The sequence below is a fragment of the Eschscholzia californica genome, unplaced genomic scaffold (assembly GCF_041429995.1).
Source record: "Eschscholzia californica isolate CP2 unplaced genomic scaffold, dmEscCali1.0.p SCAF_1, whole genome shotgun sequence".
Taxonomy (NCBI): Eukaryota; Viridiplantae; Streptophyta; class Magnoliopsida; order Ranunculales; family Papaveraceae; genus Eschscholzia; species Eschscholzia californica.
Window position 1 is genome coordinate 27993962 of NW_028238198.1, and position 18423 is coordinate 28012384.

An 18423-nucleotide genomic window follows, 5' to 3' on the forward strand; every position below is an offset into this window, starting at 1 on the left:
ATTGAAGCCAATGACAAATGGAGGTAACAATTACTTTCTCACTTTTATTGATGATTATAGTAGAAAAACATGGGTATACTTCTTGAAAAATAAATCCGAAGTATTTGAAGTGTTCAAAGAATTCAAGAATATGGTTGAGAAACAAAGTGGGTATTTTATCAAGAAACTAAGATCGGATAGAGGTGGGGAATTTACTTCAAGAGACTTTGATATGTTTTGTAAAGAACATGGAATTATTCACGAACTTACCCCACCATACACACCACAACTAAATGGAGTAGCCGAAAGAAAAAACCGCACCATATTAAACATGGCAAGAAGCATGTTAAAAGAAAAAAGTTTGCCTAGAGAATTTTGGGGTGAAGCCGTTGCATGTGCCGTATACTTGTTAAATAGATGTCCCACTAAAAGTGTTTATGTGAAAACACCGCAAGAGGCATGGGGGTATTACAAGCCTAGTGTATCTCATTTAAAGATATTTGGATGTATTGCTTATGCAAAGATACCGGAAGCAAGAAGAACAAAACTTGATGACAAAGGTGAAAAATGCATATTTCTTGGTTATAGTGAGCAAACAAAGTGTTACAAGTTATTTAACCCAACCACCAATAAAGTTCTCCTTAGTAGAGATGTTGTATTTGAAGAAGAAATGGCATGGGAATGGAAAGGAAAAGAAACTATTCAAGTTGAACTTGAGCTTGAAGGTGAAAATGAAGAAGAAGCACCAAACGAAATTCAACGAGAACCACAAACACCAATGTGTAGAGCATCATCATCACCATCATCTTCATCTCAATCATCCTCATCATCGGAAGGAAGTTCTAGTGAAAGACCAATGAAAACAAGAAGCTTGAGAGAGATTTATGAAGTTATTGATAATGAAGAAGAAGTGAACTTATGTTGCTTTCTCATGGATTATGATCCTACTAGTCATGAAGGAGTCATTCAAGAAGAAAAAATGAAAAAAACAATGGATGAAGAAATTAATACAATTGAAAAGAATGATGCATATGAGTTGACAAAGAGGTACAAGTCTATTGGGGTAAATTGTGCATACACACCAAAGAAGAATGCAAGTGGTGAAGTCCAAAAGTACAAAGCAAGGTTTGTAGATAAAAGTTACAAGCAAAAAGTCGACATCGATTTTAGTAAGGTATTTATTCCTTTTGTTCATATGAAAATATGGGTCTATATAGCGGGTAAATATTAATGGAAAAGTTATCAATTTGATGTCAAGTTGACAATCTTAAATAGTGTTCCCGAAGAAGAAAAGTTTGATGAACAACTCTTGAAGCATGATGTCTTTGAAAGATTGAAGTGGATGTTAGGTATGAGAAGCTATGGAAATTTGGTTTAAGGGGGGATGTTGAAAAGGGGGCTTTTAAACCAAATTTGGGTTTGGGCCCAATATAAAAGTGTAGGTTTGAGTAAATGGTTTACCAAACTAGAAGGGGTAAAAAAGTAAAAGCCTCATGAAATTAATTAAAAGGGTGTAGAGAGTTCTTTTCTTAGACTAGTTCAAGAACAATCTAGAGAGAGAAAGAAAAAGGAGAATAGTATAGAAGAAACTTGAAGAAGAGGAAGAAGAAATAGATCTAGTATGAATATTGTGTTTAAGGTAAGAACTAACTTCAAATCTAGTTAAATATTGTGACAAAACTTTGTGTGTTATGTTTATGAGATTGTGTAGATCTAAAGAAACTTTATTATATGAAAGTATGGTGATGTGAATCTTTTGAGTTTATTGAAGTATCTATACCTCTAATCTCTAACAGATAACACGAAAACTTTGAAAAATGAGGATTGTTTTCTTTAGTACTATAGTACGAGTACAAGTGAGAATACCTCAAGTATATTTATGGTGTGCGAGCCTCACATTTTGTCACTTTAAATTATTATGGGGTCAATATATTTTTACAAATTAAGTACATATATAAACTTAGTCAAATCATGTATAATTATGAAGGAGGTGTGCATAATTATTGAGACAAATGCTTAAGACATGCCTATATTTATTGAAATGTGACATAAAGCTTCCTCATAAATCATGATCAAACAAATATGTGATAAAAAATGATTAATAACAATCAAGGACGAAATATTTTTATCTTCTTTTTAAGATCTTTCATATTTTGTGAAGAAGAGACAGTATCACCACTTGTCCTTGACCTGAGACTAGCTGCCCAATCGATCTTCTTCGCACGAGGATGCATCAGGCATCGCTTATTAGCAACACCAAATTTGGATTTCTTTGACCTAGTAGACACTAATTTATCACCTTTTGTTTTTTCGATATCATTTATTTTCATTTTTGGAACCCCACTTATGATTTCAATATTAATCTCTATGTTTGATCCTAATAACGATTGACCCCCACTTTGTGTATCCTTTTCTCTCATGATCCTTTCGTTTCGATGACAATAAAGTTGGTGTAACCTAAGAGTAAGATTAGATATTTCATCCTTAATCTCTTTCTCCAAATCATTTTCTATTTCAACTTCTAGTTCGTTACGGATCTTCTTTTCTTCTTGAGAAAATACCAAAATTTCTCTTTGATCATTATGGTTGGTTCTTCCTTTAGCCTTCAAGTTACTTTTATCAATGTTGTTAACCTAATTCACATTTTCCTTTGTATTAGTTCATGCAAAAAATAAACATAATCAACCAATAACTGAAATATATAACTAAAAAGGCGAGGAAAAAAAAATAAGTCAGTTACCCCTTGGCTCTGTTGTGTATATTCATATTGAATTGGACGTGGCGATTCGTGGGACTGTGACAAAATATCTGCAACACCCAACAAGAACATCGTAAAATTTTTGGCGACGGTTTTATAGGTAAGAAATTGTGGGCAAATACTTTGTTACCGTGGTTAAGTATATGTAAAACTGCGTCGTTTTTTAGGAAAAATAAAGTTGGCCCCGAAAAAAAAAAAAGAAAAAGGAAGAAACTGAAAAGTAAACCTAATATCAAAAGTAAAACAGAGTTGTGGATGAGTTCCCAATTCATCACAAATAGATTTTGGTACTAAAAATCGTGGCTAATGACAAACACAAACCGTGGCTAATGACGGTACAAAATGTGGCCGAATCTGTTATTTTACAATAATCACATGAAGTTTGAAGAAATAAAAAATGGGTTTGGACTAAAATTGAAAATCAAAACCAAGAAGAACAAATTAAACCTAGCAATTCCAGTTTTAGTGACGGATTCCCTTGTTCATCCATGGTACAAAATACCTGCAACAACTTGTGTTCATGTTCATCTAATATTTTGGATTTAAGTAGGAAATTTTGTATACATTGCTGGTAGGATGAAGATGGTGACACAGTAGAAAATAACGTTTTTTTAATTTATCAGTTTAGTTGAAATGTTGAATGTTACATTAGTTGATTTGTTAGGGTAATTCAATTTAAGGGCAAAAGCTGTCTACATGAAATTTAAAGTAATGAAGTGGTGATGATGATAACTAGGGTTTTATTTTTGTAAGAAACAAAATGGAGTACTTTATGTGGAAGGAATAGAGAAGTTTAGGGCACCCTTAAAGAAGAAACAATAACAAGGTAGATATTAGACACATCTTTGTCCATTAGATAGCTATATAACCTAATGACTTTGTGTGGAGGGAACCTATTTTTCCCTTCATTTGGAAGGGCATACCTACTACTATTTCTACTTTTTCTTTTTGTTGAAAGTACTACTATTTCTACTTAGTCACAACATTTGATGTGCCAAATGTGTTTGGGTGTATTGAGATAAAAATTCCTTTCTTCATTTTCGTTTTTTCCACGGTAATTTTGGGTCATGAGTTAGTGAGCAAAACCCGATAACAAAGTCTAAACTCTATTCGTTACACTCTAGAGTTTCACATGATATGATGGAATACTTCCACTTGTACAAGTATCTATGATAATTATGTAAACTGAAAAATCAACATACGCAATTACATTATTTTTCTAATAAAAATCATTATCAATGTAAGTCTTAATTATCGTATATTTCTCCTTATATTTTTCTGGGTATATTTATTCTGTAATGGAATTGCTATTGTTGGTGAAACTAAACATATAATGAAATTTCTTTTTCGAATAACTAGACAAATATGAATGGTCGGCGCATCAAGATATTCAACTTTAACACCTTTTTCGGTAGGCCAAATACGATGTGACTTTTCAAAAAATTGATGTAATCAAATGAAGACTAATGCATGGGAATTTTAGGATTACCACCCTTTTAGCATAAGTGACATCTTTCTAATCTCTTTTAATGGATAAAAATGAATAAGAACCACAAATTACATATCAAAGAATAAAAGAAGATAAAAGATTGATATTGTCCAAATATTCAAAGAGGCAAAAGAATATTTTCTTTCTGCCTCTTTGTGATTGCTAAGCTACTCACTCTCTAATGGTCATATGTGTTTCTATTTTAGGAATTTGAATACAATTAGGGAGTAATCTCTTCCAAGGAAATTTTTTTTCTAGTAATTGTAGGTTTTTTTTTTCCAAATATTCAACCAATGGAGCTTACATTCTCTCTTTTTTTTTTTTTTCTAGAAATCGACTACAATCTACGTTAGTCGTTACAAGGCATTGATACATCAAGAAGATGTGATGAGCATGATAACTGCCTAATTTAAACTAACATGAAAGAGGCCTAAATCCCGACAACATGAAAGAGGCCTAAAGCCCGACAAATTTATTATTTATTTACTATATATATTTGCCTAAATTACATGGGATAAATTCTGGTGGCAAACTGCTTCAACCGAGCCTCGATCCCACGATCTCATGGACTTAAGAGGGGTGTCTAACCGCTGCACCAAAGAGTGGTGGACATGGAGCTTACATTCTTTAGACAAAGAAGAAGAACCAGATAACCATAAATTGAGGATATTTCCACCCCGTAATTTATATGTTTAAGTTTGGGATCGGTTGCAGTTTTTATTTTCTTTTAATTTCTTTCAACAAATACAAATATTTATTTCAATATTTTCTCCAAGTGTAATTTTTTCGCCAACTAAATTTAATTTAATTCTAATTTGACCCCAAATTTGTGGTCGTCTGAATTTAAAATCAACTTTTTTTTATTTCAAATATTTAATTTGAGACTCAAAAAGTCATTACATTTATTACATGACAAGGGCACATCACTAGGATACATTACTGATTGAATATATCTTAATACAGTCATCATTAAAAATATGTTGGATCTTAAATGTCATAAGAAAACTTTTAGGGTTATTTTATGGACCTAAGTTACTTCTACCTTTACTTATTGACACCTTATGAGTATAGATCAATAAGTTACTATCCGAAATCAAATTGTAGACCTGAATTTTCAATGTTCAATCATGAACGAACAATTACTTTTTTTTTCTTTTTCTTTTTTGTTGAAATGAACTAACAATTAGTCTTAAATCTTCTCATTCTCGCTCTATAGGGGCTTTAATAGTCGAGATTTAGTCTCTTTAATTCGTTTCTTTTTCTTTTGTAATTGTTGCTGATCATGGATGCTTCGGAAAATCAATTCATTCATCAATTTGAATCTTTAACTACGGAGGAACTGATACCACCGACGGTGGAAGGAGGGGACATCAACACGGGCGAAATAGAAATAATTAAACAAGGAGTAATATGGTTCCAAAGCCCTAAAAAGATAGACATCAGTCAAGCCATGTATCGACTTTCTAGACTTCTTCATGGACCGAACAAATTCACTATTTCAGAAGTGAAGGATAACCTATTTCTAATCAAGTTTCAAACGGCTTCAGAATTGGATTTAGCGGTTAAAAGCTCTCCGTGGATCATTCAAGAGGAACTTATTGTTTTACAACCATGTGAATCGGAGGTGTCACCGAGAGATCATTCATTTGATCATGTTTGGTTTTGGATTCAACTCCACGGAATCCCTCCGAGTCATTTAAATTGTACAATCGTTAACAAACTTCCAGGTTCTATTGGTTCCTATATACCAACTACCCAGGAAGATGCATCAAAATGGAGCCTATTTGGTCGCGTTCGGGTTAACCTTTGTATCACTCGGGCTCTTATGCCTAGAGTCAATCTTAAAATGTCTAACTCGAAATTAATCTCCATAGAAATTAGAGTTGAGAAATTGCCCAGATTCTGTATATATTGTGGGTTGATTGGGCATAATATTAAATTTTGCCCGACTATATTGGCTTTTGGTGATCTTCTTAAACAAAACTTGTCGGACTCGGTCAGATCTAAAATACTAAAAGAAATGTCACCCAAATATCCGGAATCTTTTAAAGTTCCTTTCTCTACTCGAAATCCTTTAAAAGAGTTAGGATCTTTTGGTCAAGAGTTAGTTCCGAAATTTAACGATTTAAATATTGACGTAGATACGGAAAACAGGGTAGAATCAGTGTGTGCTAATCATCCAGAAATTCGGGCTAACTATGGTAACTTAATTTCTAGTCTTTTTCAGGCGAAAAGAAGTAAAATTCAGACTGATAAAGGAATCACATCTGTCATCTCCAATGTACTGTACAACGATGATCAGCCTAAAGCCAAACCGGGTGGGTCAGATGATCCTAATTCAAGGGGTTACTCAGATGAAGATATGCCTCTAGCGGAAGTTCGAATAAGAAAACAATTCAAAAAGACGGCTAAAAACACTAATTCAGAACAGCATGAAGAAAGGGTCACGACAACCCAAATGCCGAAGGAGCCATGAGTGTATTGGCTTGGAATTGTCGGGGACTTGGGAACACCCCGACAAAGGATACTTTGTCTCAGTTCCTTGGTGCAACTCGACCTTCTATGGTCTTCCTCTCTGAAACTAGATTTATTAACTATAATCCTTTATTTTTATTTTCTAAACATAATCTTACTAATTATCATCATGTTCCCTCTATTGGTCGTAGCGGGGGCCTACTCTTACATTGGTCCCTTGATTGGGATGTTTCTGTTTTATTCCACTCTAATAATTTAATTCATCTTTCTATTATTACTCTTGATAACTCGAATCCATGGGATATGTTATGTATTTACGGTCCTCCTAGAGTTCAGGATCGGTCGGCATTTTGGAGATCGGTCTTAAATAGAATCAATAATATAACTAACCCGTTTTGTTTAATTGGTGATATGAATGCTATTTCCTCTAGATCTGAAAAGTTTGGAGGTTCTTCTAATATACCTTTCTTGTCGAATTTTCAGAATTTTATTAGTGACGCTAATCTTATTGATCTGGGTTACAACAGACCAGCTTTCACTTGGACAAACAGTAAATCTATCCATCACTTAACAAAAGAACGGTTGGATAGGGTACTCTGTAATGATAATTGGCTTCTCGAATTTCCAGAATCCGGATTGTTTCATTTACCAAGGTATAACAGTGACCATGCTCCGATATTACTTAAAATGAAAGTACAAGGTCAAGTCCTTCATACAATTTCGAAGTTCGAACTATTTTGGACCAAACATGAAGATTACGCGGCTACTTTCAAATCGGAATGGGATAAAAGTGAAGGTGATCTACCGGAAAAACTCCAATCAGTTAAAAATTCAATACAATTTTGGAGTAAAAGGGCTTTTGGTTTTATTAAGAATAGATTAAAAATTCTAAGGAAAAGATTGGTAGATATTCAAAATCTTAACCCCACTGAGGATTCGTTATCTTTTGAAAGCACAATACAGGAGCAAATTATTTTTTTGGAAGAGGTTCAGAGAACAAAAGCAGAGCAAAGGGCCAAAACAAATTTGGTCAAAAATGGGGATAGAAATACTAAGGCTTTCCACATGGCGGCAACTATGAGAAAACAGAAAAACCAGATAAATAATTTGTTGTCGGCTAATGGTCAAAATTTAACAAACGAACAAGATATAGCGGAGGAATTGACGGAGTTTTTCCAGAATTTATTCCGGGTTGAACAAGTTAGTCAACCACCAATTGAGATTTTGAATGCTTATAAGATAATCTCGGCCACAGATCTGGACCACATCTCAAGGGACCCTACAGTCGAAGAAATTAAGGAGGTAGTGATGGAAATGGGATCGATCAAAAGCCCGGGGCCAGATGGATTACCAACTTTTATCTTTCAGAGACACTGGGACATTGTTGGAAACGAACTCGCCACTTACATCCAATCGACATTCCAATCAGGTTCAATCGATCCTTCTCTCAATCTCACTACTCTTGCTTTAATTCCTAAGTGCAGAAACCCGAGTTTGGCCTCTGATTACAGACCGATTTCTCTTTGCAACTCAATTTATAAATTCAGGAACTTTTGCACTCTATGAAGAATTCCAAAGCTAAGAAAGGCGCTTTTGCCCTTAAGATGGACATGGCAAAGGCTTACGATAGGGTGAATTGGGACTTTCTTCAAAATGTCCTTACTCATATTGGCCTTAGTGGTCGAATTCTTCATTTAATCATGTCTTGTGTGACCACTTCCAGATTTAAAATTAAGCTGAATGGTAATTTGGTGGGGGATTTTCAGGCCACTAGAGGCTTGAGGCAGGGTTGTCCCCTGTCCCCCTACCTCTTTATCCTAACCTCTCAATCGCTCTCTTTCCTTATTTCTCATTATGAATATCAGAACAGGTTTACAAGCTATAAGATCAATCAGTCCAGCCCAAGCATTTCACATATGCTTTTTGCTGATGACTTGATCATCTTTGGAAAAGCTACTTATAAAAATTTAGATGCTATTATACATATGATGAATGAATATGCAGCTTTTTCAGGCCAAAAAGTGAACTTCGACAAATCTTATCTGTATTTTAGTAGTGGAGTGCCCCAATCCACAAAAACAGCATTTGTCTCCCAGCTTAATGCTCCTATCATGACAGATCAATCGAAGTACCTGGGAGCATTAATCCTCAAGCCAGGAAATAGGATCAAGAGCTACCAATGGTTAGTGGATAAATTCAACAAGAATCCTTCAGGTTGGAAACAAAAAATCATATCCCAAACAGGTAGAACAGTATTAATAAAATCCATTTTGGCTTCTTTTTGCACTTATCCATTTAGCTTTCAAATGATCCCTCATGACACTATTAACACTACAAAAAAAAGGCTCATTCGGGACGGCCAAAAACCGTCCCAAAAATGGGAAAACCGTCCCCAATAGAGCATTGGGGACGGTTTTCATCTGTCCCCGAAAGTGGCGTCCCAAATAGTACTTGGGACGGAAATAGGGACAGATAGCGTCTGTCCCAATACTGTATTTTGGGACGGTGTTTAACCGTCGCTATTTAAATGATTATTAGGGACAATAAATATTTGTCCCTAAAAATTTGGCGGGACTTTTCCTCTTGTTAGCATTTGGGACAATTAATATCTGTCCCTATCAATTTGGCGGGAATTCTCTATCCTTAGCATTTGGGACAATTAATTTTTGGCCCTAAAAGTTTGGAATCTGATACGGTTAGTATTTGTACTTACAAATTTGGTTGGAAGTTTCCCAATTAAGAATATGTGCTATATAGAAGAGAATTTTCATTTAAACAATGTAAACATCACAAATTCACATTAACATTTTTAGAGAAGTGCCTCGACGAAATTCACAACCCTGGACGAAAAAAAAATGCAACCAAAATAAGAGAATAGACTAATAAATCTCCCACAGGAAGATAAGTTTGTATTAAAAACAAATTACTCTAACTTCATCGTCCCATCTTTTTTTCATGTTGTAGAGGAAAACGTAGAAACACCATTAGCATATCATCATCTCTGCAGAATCCCTGCGTCATGGACACAAAAAACCAGAAGACAATGAAAGTTGTTAGTTTACTATCTTTTTCGAAATCTAGGATACGACAAATATACAAACATGTCAGTACTTTTATAAAAAATTTCAAAGAACAAACATTCACACACAAAATCTTCTTAAAAGCTATAGCGTCATAATACGTTTATGTGTACTGCTCTAGTAATCTAACAAGCATAAGCACTCGAATCTTTGTATTGCAATTAGAAGAGAGTTCTTATACATAATAATGATATCTTATTCAACTATCAACAATTCCTCGTTGATCACAAAGAAGATGATAGTAAAAAGCATAACTTACATTGATGTCCTATATATCGCCTACAGATATGATTATGGCCTCTAGACGACACAATAGTTCTTCTGAGATAATCTACTTACACATGGACAACAAGTAACTTAGTTTAAGGACGGCAAGTAGCAGCAGCTGCAGCTAGATCCCCTTGTGCTGCTGCATAAGAATTAGATTGTTGTGATTATAAAGTTGTGATAAAGTGGGACGTAATATTGTGGCATGAATAGCAATATCAGTCAAAGTCAGTAGAACAAGTTGAATGGAAAATGTCATTGTCTAACAAGATATATAAAGGAACCCCATGCTTAAATGGCATGGTGGGGTTGGGTTTAATGCTTCACATATCTCCTTTCTCGGATCCTTTACTAGTAACTTCTTTGTTTGTTAGTTGAACTTATTAGTAAGACACTTCGCGAAACTCAAATATTAAGGAACAATAAATTTTTCTATTTAAGTATTAATATACATATGAAAATGAGATACCAATTTCACAGACTAATCTTTTTAGGTCGCTGACTGCCTGATTAGAAGAATTAGGCTAGGGTGTTGTAGAGTGAGCAAAAGCACTTTCTTTTTTGTTAAAAGTGCTCAAGAGCACTAGGCAGTGCTAAATATAATTCAGTCTATTTATCCAGCTGCTTCTGCAACTGTTTAATTTGAGATATACAATTTTTTGTTAATATTAAGAAATCTGCTTAACGAGAAGAAACTTTATTAACTAGACTAGTGACAATTCTATAAACCAGTGTTATCTGAACCTGAAGTGTTATTTTCTTTTTTTGTTTAACAAGAAAAGAACTATATTAAAAAATCAAAAGGAATGGATAACTACAAGGTACTATTACTAAATTGTAAAGTAAATATTACCCGTAGAAGCAACTGATTTCTCTGAGAGCGCCTAGCTGATTTCTCCAGTTTTACTGAGATCTCTGATTTGATATCTCCAATTTAACTGAAATCAAATTTCTGGATATTAAAACTACGCAAAAGATGCTAAACTAAAAAAATCAGTTAGATAATTTGAATTTTCCACATCTACCAAATAACCTAATCGATTCATATAACAAGTCTTTCATAGAGACCGAGACAGATGGTGAATTGTTTTTAGACCCAACATCCTCATCCTCATGCCTTCCATTCATGATTTCTTAGTTAAATCACACCACTATAAAGACTCAAACATTAATATAAGAATTAACAAATGGATCATAAAACAAATACGCCGCTATAGAGACTCAAACATTAAAATAAGATTTAACTCTATAAAGACTCAAATTTATATTGAGGAAGGTGTTTGTTTTTCATAACTTACAGTGTACCCTACAAATCATAAATTATATATTTCCGTAAGTGCAATAACTTTTGTTTTGGTTGTTTAATTAAATTAGATAACTTTAGTTTTTAGTAACTTAAAAGTGCAAGAACGTAGCATACGGTAATATACACACACACACACACACATATATATATATGTTAGTCTGTAATCTACATAAAATTATCTTGAAGTAAAAACGATAAGAATGCCGATTAAAATACATGGATGGTTAAGTTATAGATACGTGACAAATACAATCACTTATGATATTTTACACTAATCCCACTCCGTAATATCATATTAAGATCTGCGACTATTAGCTATAACTCATCTGAACCTAATCTCAACAAACCATCCTTCTTTGCCGCAACGAGCTTTTTCTTTTATTATCTAAGGTTGTTTTTTCATTTATGTTTTCTGATTCCAACATTAATTTGGCTTCTTAGATTTTCACTGACCCTCATTTTTCAACTCTAAAATGAGTTTACTTTGGTGTTTGTTTCATAAAAATGAGACGAAATATTTTCCTAAACTTGATCTCCAAATCCCTAAGACCTCAACAACGAAATCAAACGCATGCTCAAATCATTCTTAACAATCTTCATAACGACCTCATAACTATTACTAAACTAAGTAAAAAAACTTTGTTATTTCAGTACATTTAAACAAGCAAGTCTTATTTTTTCGTCCTTCCCTGAACCAGAACTTTTCCTTTCATTGTAACAATTTGTAGTTTCTCTTACAACAACTCACATTCATATTCTTTCTCTCTACTTCCACCTTCACCAGAAAACCACTCTTAAACTAAATAACTCTACCTATGCATTTGTGATATATTCTTCTTCTTCTTCATATCTAAACTCTTTTAAAATTGACCGTCTTCTTCATCCTAACTCTATCATTGATGGGTTTCAATCACACCCCTTTGTCAGTTCTGCTGTTGTTTATTTTTATCTCAAATTTTTACAAGTTCATAATGCACGAAAAACATTTGATAAAATTTCCAACCCGGATACTGTTTCTTGGGATACAATGATATCTGGGTTGGTTATGAATAGAGATTCTATAGAATCAATTGGAGTTTCTGAAGATATGATTTTGAGTGGAATTCAATTTGATTCGACTACTCCAGTTGTTGTTCTAGCAGTAGCAGCTGAACTACAAGAATTGAATATTAGGATTTTAATTTCATTCCTATGTTCTTACCGGATAGTAGTAAAATAACAGAAAATACGTTGATATCACCAACCATAAACTTTGGAATTCTTAATTTAACAAATAAGAAGAAGATGAAGAAAAACATTAACCTGGATGTGAAGACTCGCAACAGAAACCCTAGAAATATCGATCAACCTGCTTCACAAAATCGAGAAGAAAGGCAAAGAAACCCTAACTCTGCCGCACGAAAGAAGAAGATCACCAACAAAAACCCTAGAAATCTCGATTAATTTTTCACAAAACCGAGAAGAAACCAAAAAACCCTAAGTCTGTCGCACTAAAGAAGAAGATCACAAACAGAAACCCTACGAGAAGAAGATCAATCGTGGTAAAGAGGAAAGGAGAAAATCGTGGTGAAGAGGAGAAAATCGTGGTGAAGAGGAGAGAGAAAGAAAAGGGGGAAAAGAGAGAGAGAAAGAAAAATATGGAGGGAAGAGTCTCTTTTTTTGGGTCGAAAAAATTTCTCCAAATTTCTTTTTAACTTGTTTTCCGAAAAAGTGTCCCTATGATTTATTGGTCCCAATTGTTATTCTATCCGGGACAAATAGCATAAAATTGTCCCTATTACCACTTTATTAGGGACAGACGTAAAAACGTTTGTCCCTATTGGACGTTTTTTTTGTAGTGTAAGAAGCTTGAAAGAGCAGAAAAGAGTTTCTGGTGGGATCATTCTCATGAAGCCAAGAAGATGCATTTCATCAAATGGGACATTATTTGTTCTCCTAAAAGTAAAGGTGGTCTAGGCATCAGAAATCTCCAACTAGTAAATGAAGCTTTAATAGCCAAAATGACATGGAGACTGTTAACCAATTCGAATGCTATTTGGGTTCGACTCTTAAAGTCGAAATATGTGAATAATGATGATTTTTGGTCATCTTATAGACCCAATTCGATATCCCCTTTTTGGCAATCTATTTTGAAAACTAAAGTGACCATGAGAAATAACATATTGTGGATTATAGGAGATGGATCTAATGTAAAGATTAGATCAGACCTACCCTTGGCTTCCTACTCTTCCAGATAAAATCCCTATTTGTATAGTTAATCTTCCTGATAACATTTTTTGGGTTTCAGATCTAATTTCTAATAGCACTAACACTTGGAATTTAGAACTTCTTAACAAATACTTTGAACAGTCAAGTGTGCAGGCTATCATGGAGATTAATATCTCTCGGACCAATCGGAATGATAAATTGGTATGGTGTCCTACAGATAATGGAAGGTTTAACACCAAATCATATTATTCAGAATACAAAACAAACCCTATTCTCAGCCAGGAAGCTCATAATTTTCCTTGGAAAAAATTCTGGAAAATCAAAAGGAATGCAGCCAAAGATACAACAATTCATTTGGAAGCTTATGCATAATGGAATAGCAACTTTATATGATATAAGTAAAAGGGTTCCAGGTTTACCTCAATTTTGTTCCTTATGTAACATAGATGAAGTGGAAACAAGAGATCATTTATTCGGTTCTTGTCCGAAGTTCAGAGAATTACTCCAACTCACAGGAATCATAGATCTCCAACAAACAGGAAGTGATTTAGTCACCAATCTTAAATATTTTCTAGAACAAAAGGATAATGAGGAAAATTGGTTTTTATTCACCTCTCTAATATGGGAATGGTGGAAGGTTCGGAATGAAAAGCATTTCCAAAATAAAGATCCAGATCTAACTCGCTGTTGGTGGAAGGCGAAGGAGTTATTAAGGTACGCACATCCATTTCTCAGTTCTAACCTTTCGATTAACCTTTCTGAATCAGATAACTGGATCCCACCACAACATGATCGTATAAAAATCAACTGTGATGGATCATATACTGAATACAAAGCCTCGGCGGCAGCGGTAGCTCGTGATTTTAAGGGAGAGATCATCGGAACAAGGAGTTCTTGCTTCAGACCAAATTCTCCATTACACAGCGAAACTCTAGGGTTTCGTTTGGGATGCGAGTTGGTTGAGGAATTAGGTATTTGGGATTATATACTCGAAAGTGATTGTAAGGTAATTGTGGAGCTTCTAAATACCGTGGATGCGGAGGTTCCATGGAAACTAACGGACGAGATTGAATGGATTCGTGGAAGAGTGGAGGAACGACACGTCGAAGTGCTTTTTACTCCTCGGAATTGCAATCAGGTGGCCCATAATTTGGCCATGAACGCTTTCGTCCCCTAACTTGGTGACTTTAGCTTTTAGTTCTTTCTCGGTTAATTATCATAAGTTTTCTTTCTTTTGATGTAAACTTGTGAGTTATTTATGAGATTTTCATTTCCCCTCAAAAAAAAAAAAAAAAAAAAAAAAAACTAACAATTACTTATGTGGTAGGTTAGATACAATGATACATCATACATGTAAGCAGTGAGTAAATAGAAAATGGCATTTTATTTCCACCCCATTTTGGATTTTTGTGGTTTGGCTTGGCCTTCTAGAGTTCTAGGTGTGTTTTTAGTCATATAGCCGGTAGACCCATTCTTTCTTCACGTGCACCCACATGGTTCTAAACTAAAGGCTCGTTCTTTTTTTTTTTTGCTGAAAGAAGGCTCGTTCTATTTAACTCTTAAAAAGTAGAAATGGTAAAACATTTAAGATTATATTTATTAGGGTTATTTTCCAAATGGCTCCCAACTTTGTGACCAGCTTCCTGCCTAGCCCCCTACTTTAGCAGTAATTTTCGTATGGTCTCCTTTTTCCGTTATCTTTAATTTTCCATTAGTCTCTTTCCTCCATCTCATTTTCTCTCTCTGCCACATCATTTCAACACGCCACATCATCGTCTTCACCGGCAGGGGTCGCCGGCCGGCGACCTTCAATTTTTTTTCTCTCTCTCTCTCTAAATTTTTTTTTTCATTCCTCTCTCTCTCTTTAGAACAGATCTAGAGAGAGAGATTCATCACGAACAGATCTGGTCTGTTCAGGTACTGTTCATCACGAACAGACCTCTATTCGTGATGAATCTTTCTCTCTCTAGATCTGTTCTAGAGAGAGAGAGGACTAAAAAAAAAAATTTCTTTTTTTTTAGAGAGAGAAAAAAAAATTTGAAGGTCGCCGGCCGGAAATTTGACCGGCCGGCGACCCCTGCCGGTGAAGACGATGATGTGGCGTGTTGAAATGATGTGGCAGAGAGAGAAAACGAGATGGAGGAGAGAGACTAACGGAAAGTTAAATATAACGAAAAAAAAGGTTCATACAAAATTATTGTTAAAGTAGGGGGCCAGACAGGAAGCTGGTCACAAAGTTGGGGGCCATTTGAGAAATAATCCTATTTATATTTGTTGATAAAAAAGCAATAAACCTGATTTACTTGAGCTACAATACGAGTATCTTTTCATAAATTTTTCATAAATTGACCCATTCATGTCTTACTTTTCCCAAAATATAACCGATATAGAAAAATATCCAAATAACAATATACTTCAGTTCAGATGGTCCCTTTCCTGATCAAAGTGATGTCAGAGAACGAAAACTTGGTAAATTATGGAAAAAAAATTACGTAGTAGTTTGTCGTGATTCGCTATTCAATGAATTATCAAAAAAATGAATTGTCACGATCCACGTAGGATTTCTACTGCCCTTTTTCTTTGAGAAAAACTAAAATATCAAAATGGTGAAAATTTTTCATAACACAACATTCATAAACATCATATTAGATACTAAAGAACAAACTAGGGAGATAATATGATACATAATATGTGCAAATTACAGACTTGGATCTCCATAACTACTATTTTAGTTTTTATTTTATTTTGCTAATTGCATACTTCTTCCAAGAGTTTATACCTTTGAACCTTCCCTCTATAAACTTGCTTATTAATACTTCTCCTTGTATTTGATGATATTGTTTCCATCTCTTCCTCTCTTGATGTTGATTTCATCCTTTTCTTTTTTTGTTGATCCATATGGGTATTGGAACTGTTTTTTGTGATGTTGGTCTTCTTGTTGAATTTTGGGCTGATATTTGAGGAACTCATGAGTGAAGATGGTGAATCCAATTGCTTATTTTCTCTCTCTAAGTTTGTTGTTGTTTCTCTCTCTAGACACCAATTGCATAGTTGGTATGATTTGGCTTTTGGGTACACATTACTGCAATACCTAATTCACATATAACAACCATATGAAAAATCCAAGAGATGGTAAAAAAAAAAATTAATGAAAAACAAAAGATAGGAAGAGTAACCCATATTGAGAAACAAATCAAGAATTGAAAAAATGGATGAATTTAAGTTCTAGTATGTGTTTATGAGTTGTTTAGAGAGAGAAAAGACCTGTGTTGAGATCTGAAAAGACAAGACTTGCATTGATAGAGTTCATATGGTAATCCATAGTCACCACACATGCAACACTCTGTACCAGGAGTAGTCTCTTGTTTGTTTGCCATCAAATTTAGAGTGAGAAATAGAGGAACATGGGAAGCTAGATCATGAGAGATAGATGGTGAGAGAAAGCAAGGGTTTTGGGTACTTATAATTGGGTAAGACTGTAGTGAGAGACTGAGAGAGTAACACATTATTATATGAGTTGGGTAGCCATGTTTTGGTGTTTTTTTTGTATAATAATAGACCAACTCAAATCTGACGTGGACGATTAGATTTCATTATAGAAACAGAAATAAATGGTAAAATCACGCTACCTACCTCAGATTCGAGTCTGACGTGGACGATTAGATTTCATTATAGAAACAGAAATAAACGGTAAAATCACGCTACCTATATCAGATTCGAGTCTGATTTCATACTACATATCAGAAAAACATACTATACATCAGACAGGCTATCATTTCTTATAATAAAATGAGTATAGTGTGGAAATATCATTTCCATTTCTAAAATATCGAACTAAATAAATAAAGTGAAGTATAACTAAATATTAAACAAAAAAGACATGTCTCATCTAACTTTTTTCGTGACTCATTAAAAACATATTATCTCCAAGCCACCACAGACTAAACGTGGAATACATGCAAAGAGGAAAATCTTTCTTTGGTAGTGTGAGATCCAATCCCTCTCTCCAAAAATATCTCCCCTGCTGATGTTCTGTCCGACAACTATTCCGACTGTGCTCTACTAGGTCCCGATTAAGGTACGTGGTTGGTGAAGATTTAGGGAGTCAAAGTATTTCAGTTGGTTTCTATTCCTCCAACCACGTACCCTAGTCGAGACCGATATGGCCAAAGCAAAACTTCTATTCTTCCCTCCATTTACTCCCTCCCCAACCCTCCGGTTGACGTGGGTTTTCTGTCTATTGCTCCATGTTTTTCTTGGCGTCAGTATATCAACCGGAGGACTAAGAGAGAGCAAATGGAGGGACGAATAGAATTTGCAAAGGTGATAGGGGGACTCCCTAAGCCTACTCCCAAGTGTACTCCCCCTCACATGAGAAGGCCATTTTGATCTTTTCAGATTTTTTGTCGGACTGAAAAGAATAAAATAGTCTTCCCACGTAAGAGGGAATACACTTGGGAGTGGGGTTTAGGGAGTCCCCAAATCATTTTCCTTGAATTTGTCCAGCAGGAACAGTGTCGGGTGGATAGACATATTCTAAATATCATTTTTGGAGAGAGAAGACCATGTCAGGGGTTCAAGAAGGACTACTCTTAAGGGGTATAGCTTTTAGGGTCCAGACTAGGATGGGATGGGATTGGGGTTCTTGGAAAGTAAAGAAGGGGGGCCATACCAAAGGAACCCACACCTCACTGACCCCCAAAATCAATCAGCCTTTCTTTTTCTCTCTTTTCAGTAGTTGTGTCCTTTGTCCACTTGCTACGTTTACATTTTCTTTTGGTACCTAAGTTTCATCCAACAAGAACCGACACCCCTGAGTGCCCTGACTAATAAACCTCCTTTTTTGGTTAGATCTGACTGA

General features: G+C 34.8%; 2 protein-coding genes and 1 long non-coding RNA gene across 3 annotated transcripts; 1 reads left to right on the plus strand and 2 right to left on the minus strand.

The window, feature by feature from the left end:
• Positions 1 to 9451: 9451 nt before the first annotated feature.
• On the minus strand, positions 9452 to 13194 carry LOC147565739 (uncharacterized). The gene is made up of 4 exons (XR_015237362.1): positions 12657 to 13194; positions 10902 to 10986; positions 10121 to 10190; positions 9452 to 9713 (listed from the first exon to the last, which is right to left on the minus strand). It is a non-coding gene; the product is annotated as an uncharacterized LOC147565739 (long non-coding RNA).
• Positions 13195 to 13782: 588 nt separating this feature from the next.
• On the plus strand, positions 13783 to 14739 carry LOC147565740 (uncharacterized). Its single transcript, XM_086652451.1, has one exon. It carries the CDS (start codon positions 13783 to 13785, stop codon positions 14737 to 14739), a length of 957 nt encoding a protein of 318 aa, XP_086508577.1.
• A 1419-nt stretch (positions 14740 to 16158) lies between these two features.
• LOC147565741 (uncharacterized) lies at positions 16159 to 17044 on the minus strand. The gene is made up of 2 exons (XM_086652242.1): positions 16827 to 17044; positions 16159 to 16653 (listed from the first exon to the last, which is right to left on the minus strand). Exons 1-2 carry the CDS (start codon positions 16937 to 16939, stop codon positions 16311 to 16313), a joined length of 456 nt encoding a protein of 151 aa, XP_086508368.1. The 5' UTR covers positions 16940 to 17044; the 3' UTR covers positions 16159 to 16310.
• Positions 17045 to 18423: the final 1379 nt, after the last annotated feature.

What these genes read in the sequence shown, in the direction of transcription:
- LOC147565740 (XM_086652451.1), top strand. Translation starts at nt 13,783, where the DNA reads ATGGAAGGTTTAACACCAAATCATATTATTCAGAATACAAAACAAACC.
- LOC147565741 (XM_086652242.1), bottom strand. Translation starts at nt 16,939, where the DNA reads ATGGCAAACAAACAAGAGACTACTCCTGGTACAGAGTGTTGCATGTGT. An exon ending in CTTTTCAGATCTCAACACAG is followed by an intron (nt 16,654 to 16,826) that starts GTCTTTTCTCTC and finishes TATGTGAATTAG; the next exon opens with GTATTGCAGTAATGTGTACC.